The 12857-nt window shown below is 36.8% G+C and overlaps 1 protein-coding gene across 1 annotated transcript in view; it reads right to left on the bottom strand.

Annotated features, from left to right (window-relative positions):
* The window catches only part of LOC124373284, a gene marked incomplete at its 5' end in the record, with an annotated part of 36766 nt that extends 25198 nt beyond the window's left edge, over positions 1 to 11568 (bottom strand). Inside the window, 7 exons of the mRNA XM_046831666.1 lie at positions 319 to 496; positions 690 to 851; positions 2976 to 3064; positions 5545 to 5672; positions 7074 to 7206; positions 10112 to 10204; positions 11482 to 11568. Of these exons, the coding sequence (XP_046687622.1) occupies positions 319 to 496; positions 690 to 851; positions 2976 to 3064; positions 5545 to 5672; positions 7074 to 7206; positions 10112 to 10204; positions 11482 to 11568 (870 nt within the window). The remainder of the gene's footprint in view (positions 1 to 318; positions 497 to 689; positions 852 to 2975; positions 3065 to 5544; positions 5673 to 7073; positions 7207 to 10111; positions 10205 to 11481) is intronic.
* Between the last annotated feature and the right edge of the window lie 1289 nt (positions 11569 to 12857).

Below are 12857 nucleotides of genomic sequence, written 5' to 3'. Positions count from 1 at the left end.
CGAAATGGGAGATCTGTTGCTGTGAATAATGACTTAGTTTTGAGAGTGAATATGAAAATCAAAATAATGGATAATATAACTTTATAATGGTCATTATAGTCCCCATACTAATTTCTTCTAATAATTACCTCGAACACACTTTGGGTAAATCTTAATCTTAAATATCTAAATTAAATTCGAACTTAAATTGCATTCAGCATAATCAATGCAAATTAATTTATGAATACTGGACCTAATTAGGTGAATGCAATAAGGCTTCATTAACAATTTCCCACTTCAGAATTGTAGATTATTCATTGAGTTGGCACTACTGCTCACCTCTTGGTTATTGTGTTTGGTAGCATTGGCAGGCAGCTGATGGTTGACTCTCTCACGCTCACAAGAGTTGAGTGAGCGACAGCCACGTTCAGAGTATAGTTCACTGCGCTCACATGCGTTCACCAGCCGCTCACCCACTGGCTGAGTGACATTCAGTTCTTGTGATGACATGTCCGACCTACAAATTGAATCACACATTCTTTTCAAGTTAAAATTTGATTAAAATGAAATTTGGATTGCCTTTTTATTCTATACAACTAAAACATTTACATATACCATAGTATACTTTTAAATATAATTATTCCAGTTAATAACAAAAATCTATTTTTCCAAGAAAAACTCTTTTCAAATAAATATTCTTACAAGTGTACCTGTCAGGATGTGTAGGGCTGGAACTGTGGTCACTTAGGTGGGAGTTGCCCATCAGCTGCAGGATAGAGTCTGGTACTGGTTGGCCTGACTCCCGCAGCTCCTCCACAGTCCGCAGCAGATTCTGCAGCTGTTGCAGCTTGGCCTTGGCCTCGTGGAGCTGCCTGTAATACATCTGAATATAACATTTCAATTCTTGTTGGAATTTTAAAATACAAAAATATTCCAGTCTTTGTGTATGGACTGCACTGAATACAATTTTACATCTATGAAACAAATTCCTGCTTAACCCTTCACAGACAGTTTGCTGATATATCCGCAAAATCAGAGCAAACCCATACCAATTTATTAATTAAATAAACTGTTCAAAACCGTATTTGTCAGGCAATTTACAAAAATAAAAAAAATACTTCTTTAAACCAAACTGAATTATTATTTGTAAGGGAAATTTGTTTTGTGAATTGAAAACACTGTGATCTTATATATGAAGTATGCCTTTTCTTTGTTATAAAACCACAACAAATTATTTAACACACTAAGTTTCAAAACAAAAAGTGTAAATATAACAACTTTTTTGTCTCAAGCAATTTGACGTATTCTGCAAGTTTTTAGCCATCCACGAAGGGTTAAAGCAAATGTTTATAAGGGTGGTATGTTATTACGAGGGGTATCCAAAAAGTAAGTTTCCATTAATTATGAAAAAGTTAAAAAGACTAAAAAAAAAACTGAAACACATTTATTCAACTTTTTACATCATACCTTATTTTTCTACATAGTTACCATCCCTTTCTAAGCACTCTTGGTATCTAGGAAGTAGTTTTTTTATTCCAGCATCACAAAATTCACCCGCCAAATTTTTAAGCCAAGTATCCACCTCATTTTGAAGGTCATCGCTGTTGGCAAATCGCCGACCGCCAAGGTGTCTTTTCAGCTCCGGAAACAGATGAAAATCGCTAGGTGCAAGATCTGGTGAGTATGGAGGATGACTAAAAAACATCCCACTTAAATTTCCTCAAAAGTTCCATTGTTGCACGAGCAGCGTATGGTCGGGCGTTATCTTGAATAAGCAGAACCGTGCGCGACAAAAGTCCGCATCGTTTATTCTGTATTGCCCGCCGAAGTCTGGTGAGAACTTCACAATACCTTTCTGCATTTATAGTTTCGCCACGAGGAAGATAGTCAATCAATAACACTCCACGGCAGTCCCAAAAAACTGTAGCCATTACCTTTCCTGCCGACTCAAAAACTTTGGCTTTTTGAGGAGCTGCCTCTCCTTTTTTTTGCTACACCATACTCTGGCGTTTGGTCTCTGGAGTTGAGTGGTGAATCCATGTTTCATCACCAGTGACTATTCTACTGAAAAGGTTTTCATCTTCATCGTCAAACAATCGCAAGAAAGACTGGGCAGCAGCCATTCATTGTTGTTTATGGGCATTGCTCAATAAGCGAGGCACCCATCTTGCACACACTTTTGCAAGCTGAAGATCTTCTGTCATGATATTGTGCACAGATGACCGGCTAACTTCAACACTTGACGGCAGTTTATCCATAATTTCATCGAGAGTCACTTGCTTATCATTGTCAATAACTGCTCGTACAGCATTAATGACGTCAGGTTGCTGAGAATTGACCGGTCGGCCACTACGCTCATCGTCATGAACATTTTCTCTTCCTTCCAAAAACATTGCACGCCAACGACGGACCATCTGAACGGACATAACATGTTCACCATACACTTGACACAACTGACGATGAATTTCAACGGCAGTTTCGTTTTTGGCGGTCAAGAAACGAATAACACTACGGACTTCGCAACTGGCGGCAGAACGCAGTGGAGTCTCCATGATGTTTGGGCAGCAACTGACTGAGAAGCGTGACAATGGGCCAGTGACCGGCACACCTGTTGCCAACCGAACCGCGCTACATATCCCCGCCCACAGCTGCACGCTGTGTTACGTACGCGTCTTTTTACAGAACAGGGAAACTTACTTTTTGGATACCCCTCGTAGAATTTAATGAATAATATCCTCACATAGTAACACCCTACAAATTGAAAAATATGATATAATGTTTTGGGACCCTTTGAGCTGACATATTGTATTTTCTTAAAATGAGTGTTTTACCAGAATCAATAATAGCTTACTGTTCAATGTTGTTATATTGGAAATTGACACTCTTATGGAATTTTGATATTGAATTTAAAATTTTCATCAATTTTAGATAAACATGACTACAATTAACAACAAATCCAAGATTTTAACATAAATTTTAACTAAATATCAACTCACTGAGTCTTAGCCATCAGAGTCTGCCCAGTAGTCGTGTTGGACTTCTCCACAGACGCACGGGACTGAGGCTCTTTCTTCACACTTCGCTCCTGAAAGAATTAATCTGCCGTTTATTCCAAATGACTCACTAACACTTAAGTCACAAATCAAATTAATGACTTCAAACTTAATGTTGTGTAGAAAAAGTAACTACTGTTTCATTGAGAATTTAAAATGTGGCAAAACCCCACAAAATAACCAACTGATTCTTGCAGGAAAAGGACATGCATACTAATCACCTGATTATTAAAGTAATTCTCAAATATTATGTTAAACTTTCTACATAATTATTGCTTTCCCTCAAGTACTGCACAAAATAATAAGCAAGATATCTGAGAAGCCTGAGGCTGCAACTGAGCTGAGATGTTACTCTACACAATAGCCAAGAAATTTCTCATTACATACGGTTCCGCCATCTTGTTCTCAACATCTCTCTCATATTCCTCCACTGACATATCCTTACATACTATACAAAATAATATGTATGATAGCTACAGGTGAGATGTAATGTTAATCTGCAGGATAGTCAAGGAAACTCTTATTGCTTTCAGTTCCGCCACTTTATTCTCAACATCTCTCTACTCTCCTCCGCTGATAGATCCTTACATACTAAATAAGATAATATGTATTTCTGGTACGATACCTCAGAAGCCTAATGCTGCAGTTGAACTGAAATGTTACTCTGCAGGATAGCGAAGGTGTCTCTCACACTCCTCCACTGACAGATCCTTAAATACTACACAAGACAATACGTATGATGGTAAGATACCTGAGAAGCCTGAGGCTGAAGCTGAGCTGAAATGTTACTCTGCAGGATAGCCAAGGTGTCTCTCATTGCATTCAGTTCCGCCACTTTATTCTCAACATCTCTCTACTCTCCTCCGCTGATAGATCCTTACATACTAAATAAGATAATATGTATTTCTGGTACGATACCTCAGAAGCCTAATGCTGCAGTTGAACTGAAATGTTACTCTGCAGGATAGCGAAGGTGTCTCTCACACTCCTCCACTGACAGATCCTTAAATATACTACACAAGACAATACGTATGATGGTAAGATACCTGAGAAGCCTGAGGCTGAAGCTGAGCTGAAATGTTACTCTGCAGGATAGCCAAGGTGTCTCTCATTGCATTCAGTTCCGCCACTTTATTCTCAACATCTCTCTACTCTCCTCCGCTGATAGATCCTTACATACTAAATAAGATAATATGTATTTCTGGTACGATACCTCAGAAGCCTAATGCTGCAGTTGAACTGAAATGTTACTCTGCAGGATAGCGAAGGTGTCTCTCACACTCCTCCACTGACAGATCCTTAAATACTACACAAGACAATACGTATGATGGTAAGATACCTGAGAAGCCTGAGGCTGAAGCTGAGCTGAAATGTTACTCTGCAGGATAGCCAAGGTGTCTCTCATTGCATTCAGTTCCGCCACTTTATTCTCAACATCTCTCTACTCTCCTCCGCTGATAGATCCTTACATACTAAATAAGATAATATGTATTTCTGGTACGATACCTCAGAAGCCTAATGCTGCAGTTGAACTGAAATGTTACTCTGCAGGATAGCGAAGGTGTCTCTCACACTCCTCCACTGACAGATCCTTAAATACTACACAAGACAATACGTATGATGGTAAGATACCTGAGAAGCCTGAGGCTGAAGCTGAGCTGAAATGTTACTCTGCAGGATAGCCAAGGTGTCTCTCATTGCATTCAGTTCCGCCACTTTATTCTCAACATCTCTCTACTCTCCTCCGCTGATAGATCCTTACATACTAAATAAGATAATATGTATTTCTGGTACGATACCTCAGAAGCCTAATGCTGCAGTTGAACTGAAATGTTACTCTGCAGGATAGCGAAGGTGTCTCTCACACTCCTCCACTGACAGATCCTTAAATACTACACAAGACAATACGTATGATGGTAAGATACCTGAGAAGCCTGAGGCTGAAGCTGAGCTGAAATGTTACTCTGCAGGATAGCCAAGGTGTCTCTCATTGCATTCAGTTCCGCCACTTTATTCTCAACATCTCTCTACTCTCCTCCGCTGATAGATCCTTACATACTAAATAAGATAATATGTATTTCTGGTACGATACCTCAGAAGCCTAATGCTGCAGTTGAACTGAAATGTTACTCTGCAGGATAGCGAAGGTGTCTCTCACACTCCTCCACTGACAGATCCTTAAATACTACACAAGACAATACGTATGATGGTAAGATACCTGAGAAGCCTGAGGCTGAAGCTGAGCTGAAATGTTACTCTGCAGGATAGCCAAGGTGTCTCTCATTGCATTCAGTTCCGCCACTTTATTCTCAACATCTCTCTACTCTCCTCCGCTGATAGATCCTTACATACTAAATAAGATAATATGTATTTCTGGTACGATACCTCAGAAGCCTAATGCTGCAGTTGAACTGAAATGTTACTCTGCAGGATAGCGAAGGTGTCTCTCACACTCCTCCACTGACAGATCCTTAAATACTACACAAGACAATACGTTATGATGGTAAGATACCTGAGAAGCCTGAGGCTGAAGCTGAGCTGAAATGTTACTCTGCAGGATAGCCAAGGTGTCTCTCATTGCATTCAGTTCCGCCATCTTGTTCTCAACATCTCTCTCACACTCCTCCGCTGACAGATCTTCTGTAAGGTAACAGATCATCATAAGTATTGGTTTTTTCTGAAAAAAATTTGCCTAATCTATGTGGATTGTCCAGAAAGTAAAAGATGTTTTGACATAGTGCGGCAATGTGCAGGACTGGCGCATCAAGAGTGTTCCTACACTCAGTACGCAACCAGCCGTGGTAGATTATGCGTTGAAATTGAAAATCCTGCCAGTTATAAAGTGTGATCTGTGATAAGGTTTTTGTTGGCCAAAAATCACAAACCAATTGAAAATTTTGCCAGATTTGTGATGTGTACAGTCAAAGAATAATAAGTGAAAGCCAAGTGAGACAGTGATGTATTGAGTTTTTTAAATGGACAAAGTAGTGTTCACGATGAGCACTGCAATGGTAAGTCTGGCTAGTCTTGTGGATGATGAATTGGTGGTGAATTCAATGAAACAATCTGTGAATATCGTAATATCACGATTACGGAACTCTTAGAACATCAACCCCAAATTTCAGTCATCCACTGTACAGCTAGATTTGGCTCTGGTTTCCAGCAACGTAGATGTGGCTCGCTACACAACAACTTGACACTAACGCTGTACTGCATGCCGGTTTAAACCAGTGGCTGAACTTGCAGGTGGCAGATTCTACAGAGAGGGTATTGAAAAGCTTGCAGCACCACATTATGATAAATACTATCTTAATTTAAATAGTGATTATGTAGGAAAATATCCTAAGAGTTTACCATATAAATGTAAATAGTAAAAATTGTTATTTTCACTTTGTTAATTCTTTATTTTAAAACGTCTGATACTTTCTGGATAACCCTCGTAACTTTGTTTAGATAGCTATGAGTTAATTTGATAAAAGAAAGAGCCAGAATAGGATTGAAACTGAATGGTACGATTGAATTGAAAGCTTTTTAATTATAATAAACATAAAATAATGATCAATGATTAGCCAGATATTCTAAAAAATTAAATGTAAGAGTTGATCCTGACTTCTCAGGACTGACAGAACATTTACAAAATCAATTTGCTAAACTATAAGCCTACTAAAAATGTACTATTCTATCAGTGAGTGCAAAAAATATAAAAAGACTTATATAATATTACCACAATAACAATAAAAGAATAACATTATTAAAGAAACACTTAATTTACTATTAAATGATAGTGACAAAAAATATTGTATTAATGGATTTAAGTAAAGGGTTAGTCACGGCCAGTGGGTGGGGGAAGTTATGGATTCGACTCCCTCCCCCTCCAAAAATGCATGATAATAATGCTCTGTTTCATAGACGAAGGTTTCATTGTTAACCAACTCCTTCCCAAAGATTTTTTCTGCCTACAGCTCTGGTCGTATTAGGGAATATATAAACAAGAAACAGTTTATTTTACCGGGATATGGGAAAAATTGAACTGATGTTTACCTGAAACGTTATTAGAGAACTGAGCAAGCAACTGGTCCATGTGCTGTTTTTTTGCTTGTAGCTCATCTAGCTTGTTCTGCATCTCACAGGTCTCCAACTCCTCCTCGTCTAGCCCCTGTACTACCTGGACCAGCTGTAACAAACCAGACTGATGTTCAACTGAAATGTTATTAGAGAACGGAGCAAGCAACTGGTCCATGTGCTGTTTTTTTTTTGCTTGTAACTCATCTAGCTTGTTCTGCATCTCACAGGTCTCCAAATCCTCCTCGTCTAGCCCCTGTACTACCTGGACCAGCTGTAACAAACCAGACTGATGTTCACCTGAAATGTTATTAGAGAACAGAGCAAGCAACTGGTCCATGTGCTGTTTCTGGCTTGCAGAATGTGTTGGAATGTAAACAGGTGGTAGACAACAGCTGTGTTTTTTCTCTTTTTTCTCTGCCACCTCTCTATCCAAAAGTGTTTGTCATAACAACTAAATACCATTTTGCACTGTATACTGGTATGTTTGACGTCTTTTCTGTGTGCATAAGAGTGCAATTCTAGAGATCTGTGTGCAAGATCTGTTCCTATGTTGAACTGAGTATTATATATTACATCTGAACATTGTTTAGAACTAAACATTACTGTATGATTGTTTTTTATGGTTTTTCAATGAATTCCATGTTTTGTTTTCTTATTTATATACATATTTAGTTGTAAAAAGTATAAAAATCTTTTATTAATACAATTTTATTTTTTCATCATGTAATAACTTTAGAAATTATAATTCAAATATAATTTTAAGAAAATTAAAAATAAATTTTATTAAGGTAATTGTAAGCTAGGAAGGAATAAAGAAATTTATATCCAGTGCTGAAAACTGAATACCATAAACAAATTCGAAACTAACAAATCATTTACTGTCATATTCTGATTTAATTACAGATTTACAGACTGTTTTACTAAATCTTGAGTAGTCAAACAAGTTGAATCTTATTTCACTATACAAAGAATTATGTTCTGACAAATTTACTGTAGCAAATGTCACCTTCTAAAGTAAATGTGTGTAAAATGTTTATCGATAATAACCATTTCATCTTATCCATTCTTGAATTTACAGTTGAAATTAAGATTATGCATTGCAATAATTTAGCCAATGTAAACTCTCTACAGGCATACTGCATAGTCCACACCCTATTTTATAAGGAACCAATATCTTAACAAGAGACCTGGTGGGAGGTTTTAAAATGCAGTAACCTCCAACCAGGTATTACTATCACCTAAGGTTTTTTAAAAAGTCAGATGTAATGTTGGGAAAAGTTTATACATGATGCGACGCGAAATTATGAAATAGATGTCAATATATGAAAAGAAATACAAGGTTGAGTCAAAAAATTTCCAGAATTGGTTTATATATATATATTTAACAAAGTTAAAAACTTACAAATCTATTTCCCTTAAAATACTCTAATCCTGCAACAACACACTTGCCTAAATGTTCATACAACGGTTTAAAATACTTTTGGAAATCATTATGTGAAAGTTCTTTAGTTGTTTTCATTGCCATATCCTTGACACCTTCAGCATCTGGCAATTGTTTTACCTTCAACGATGTTTTCAACCACGGGAACATGAAGAAATTAGCTAGGGTGGATATTGTAGCGTGCTAACACTGTACTTGTCTAAATAATTAGGCACTAACAAAGGACCGATGTGCCAGGGCATTGCCAAAAAGCAAAAAACCAATTACTTCCCACCCATTTTCAGAGCATTTCCTTCTAATGGCATCTATTAGGTGCCAAAAGATTTTCCACATAAAGTTCTTTGGCCACTGTTTGTCTCTCTGGAATGAACTTCTAGTGAATTAAACCTTTTTAGTCAAAAATACTTCCAGCATAACTTTTTCCTTGCTTTTTTCCCAGCGAAAGTTTTTCTTTATTTGGTTTTTCTATTTAGAGGACTTACGTTTTGTTTGAGGGTCATAAAGAAAACACCATGTTTTGTCTCCAGTAACAAATTTTTCAAAAAATCCGCATTGGCATAAAATTAACTCACAAACCATTAACCTTTTGTGACACCTCGGTGTTAACGCCCCAAAATTTTAACAAATAAATTAGTTTAACCTAATACTACGAAAATGTCTTAGTGTTACTTTAGTGATTATTTTAACCACCTTTATACTGGTAAGACCTCCACAATATGTAACAATGCTGCCGTACACATCAAGTGCCATCCGGATTGATATAGGAAAATATAGGCGTTAAGGTCACTTCAGGACTTCAGAAGAAAGGGACAGGAGTTCTGCCACACCCTGTATATGCATTAAATTGAAGCCCGCGGTGATGCGACGGCACCGGTGTTGTCGCAGCCACGTGTACGGAATGCGCTGAAATCAGCAATAGTTGTGTTGTACGCAGGCCTGGAGCAGTCTAAAAGCACCATATACTTCGTTAATTACTAAATGAATCGCCTAGGCGGCAGCACCTCTCAGAGTACCATCCTAAGACGAAACGCCCTCTGATTGGTCCGGAGCCTTGGCAGCGGGAGGATCGGGCGATGTTGAGGTGATGCTCGGGGAGTCGGCTAACTTGTGCGGAACGCGACAGACGTTAACTTAGGCCCTCTCCCCCTCTCTCTATTCATATTTTAACTTTTCGGAAGCCAAATTCTAAATTCTTAATTATGTAATAATCAAACCTAATTATTTTATTAATCTAATCCAAAGAGTGTGCTAATTGTAATAAATCATATATTAGTTCGACTCCGTTGTTTTATTTTGAAAAGTTTATACAACCTTCCTCGCCACGAACCCAAGAGAAGATCTTTCGCCTCCCACTGGGCAAACGAAGTCAACCTACCACACTTTGATTTTTTGATGTCGTTAGTCAGCATTTTTGGAACAATTCGCAAACAAATTAATGCATGTTCAAATGATCATAAAGAATCCTGTGGACATTATATGTGATAAATTTAATTATGAATTAGAGACCAATTGTTTTTATGAAAATTTTTTTAACCACTTCCTTTACAATGTATATAAAAAGAAACTCACTAACCTGATGCCTAGCATCAAAGAACCGATGAAGGTTTTGTAGCCTTTCTTGAATGTTATTGTCTGGATTGATGCCGTGAGCTGACATCAGAACTCCCTGCAACAATTTTAAAACCGTTATAATTCTATTGTTATAGCAAGAACCAAACTAGCAATAATTCAATTTTAACCACAAATAAAATTACCTCATTCTTTGTTGTAACAATACATTCTTAATTCCTCAAATCTTTATACTCAATTTTGAAACTGATACTCCTTATTATTTTTAATGTTTAAAATATATAAAATTTGGATTGGTTTCTTCACTTCTCTTTTTGTATGTATTGGTAGATGTAGTGAATATGGATCTATAATGTTTAGTAATATTAATGAATTCCCATATTGAAGATTGGTATAGTGCTAATTGACCAGTAATGAAATTGACTCTGTAGTATTAAATTAAATAAAAAGAGTTTTCATCACTCATATTTTATAGCACACGCTTTTAAAAGTAAACTGTTAATTTTTCTAATAGTTCTTGAACTATTAAATAAATTTTAAAAAAATCATAACGTGAGTGTTATAACTAATTATTTACTGACACATGAATTTTTAGAGGTTACACAAATTTGGTTGTAAATAATAGTTTTCTTGAATCATTATTACATGCAGAACTGTTTATTTACCCACACCTATAATTACCCACACAAAGATCAACCACAAACCACTTACAAAAACTGATTGAAAAATACCATTACAACTTTCTTCACAGGTTTCAGTGTTCAATATCTCATTTGTCTCTATAGAATGAAGATGAGATCCTTAAAAAATTGCTATATTCTTTTTCAAACCATGCTAGTTATTGAAAATGTTTTAAGGATCAAGACTTTTCATGGACATTTAAACTTACACTATAAGGATACAGCTATATGGTGATTAGAAAAATCTTCCTTGTCAACTGAATGTATATAACCAAAACCGACATTTGACCAGTATTGGATCCTGTTAATGGCTATTTGCCATTAGTAATATACCGTTATAAACCAAACTATCACCTTAAATTTCCCAAACATCTAGCTTTGGAAACTGAAATTCTATTGCTGAGATACACTTATTGGAGATACACATTTGTATTGAGACGAGATACAGGATGACACCACGTATTTTGCACTTGGCGGAAGATTACATTGATATTTTTCACAAAAAGTATTATCACATAGACAATTCTCAATGTAATGATCTAGAACCGGTCTCGTTACTGAGGAGAGGAACCAGGCTACGTGGCAGTGTAGCCAACATATTGAAAAAAATTCCTCCAGCCATGAGAGCCTCAATAAACTTACTTTCTGCATATACCTCTTACTTAAGAGCCAAATTTGGAGGAACTAGACTCACCTGAGCCGCTCTTGCCTCGTTAAGCTGTTCCTGAGCCTTTTGTCTCAGAGCCTTCAGCGTTGCTTGCTGCTCCTGGAGCTCCTGCAGCTGTACCAACAGAAGCAGTAATACCAACTGATTAGATCTAAATATCCACATTCCCTTTTCTCCAGATTATTACAATATAGAGTATACATTTTAAAAACAGAATACTTATACTGTACTTCTATAACAAAAATTTTGAATTGGAAGGCAATATTATTCATTCCTTGTGTCAGTTTACAAACAAATATTACACTTTTGTGCAATTGTTCTTAGAAAGTATTGTGTTTAGGGTAGCATCTGTAGCACGGAAATGGTCACCTGAGGAAGCATCTTTACAGAGTCGGCATCCTTTGCAAGGATCCGCTCTGTAAAATGTGTGATGAACAGGAGGAAAACTGCTGAACACCTGGTCTTTGATTGTCCTGCAATAGCAAGGGAGCGGTATGCACTCTTTGTTAGTTTGGACAAGGGTGATGCATTTCTCCAGGAGGACATGATAGGTTGTTTTCGGTTGTTTGTGGAACTACTGAAACCGTAGACTGGTATTCAATTCAATTTTTTTTTTTTTCAATTCAAAACCTTATTTATTTCCAAATAAAGAAATTACAGTTCCATAATAGAGTAATATATACTATAGTAATTTTCAAGTATGATTAAAACATTAACATTACTTACATTAGTAATATACCGAGACTGGTAAGCCTCGTGGTGTGCTTCCGGGGTGCGCAAAAATGCTATTGAAGCTTAAGTGTATGGCAATAGGCCGCCTCATAGAAGAAGAAGAAGCATCTGTGCTGCTGTCAAGAGATCCTTGCAGGAGAGGCGAGGCAAATTTTTTATTTTTCATCAATACTTTTTGATATTAATTAATAACATATTGATGTTCCTGAACTAAGTATAACCTCTTGGTAGCACATTCTAAGAGACAATTGAATACATTCCTCTCATGGAAGTATGTTTGCAAATGTTTCCTTTCAGAGCTGCAGGGTTCAAGTTAACCTAATTACTGTTAACTCAGTAAAATAAGGCAAAATAAGGATGCAACCTCGGAATGAAAGATAATAAGCTAAAATTTTGCATACGTCTTTATTTTGATGGTATAAAAAACTTACCTCAAAAAGTTCTCATATAATCACGTGTACGCGTCTTTAGATATTTAAGGTCAAAGTTCACGAAAATCAGTTTTTTGCAAATATCTCGTTTCCCTTACGCTAAAATGACTTTGAAGGTGGTTAGAGAAATTGTAGAACGGAAAATCCTCTTCAACTTTTGTATGAAGTTAATTTTATGTACGTTCAACCCTTTTTGAGATACAGCGCAAAGAGTAGGGGACCGCTTAGCTGTATATACGA

The sequence above is a fragment of the Homalodisca vitripennis genome, unplaced genomic scaffold, assembly GCF_021130785.1.
Source record: "Homalodisca vitripennis isolate AUS2020 unplaced genomic scaffold, UT_GWSS_2.1 ScUCBcl_5235;HRSCAF=11875, whole genome shotgun sequence".
Classification (NCBI taxonomy): Eukaryota; Metazoa; Arthropoda; class Insecta; order Hemiptera; family Cicadellidae; genus Homalodisca; species Homalodisca vitripennis.
This window is presented reverse-complemented; position numbering and strand designations above follow the sequence as displayed.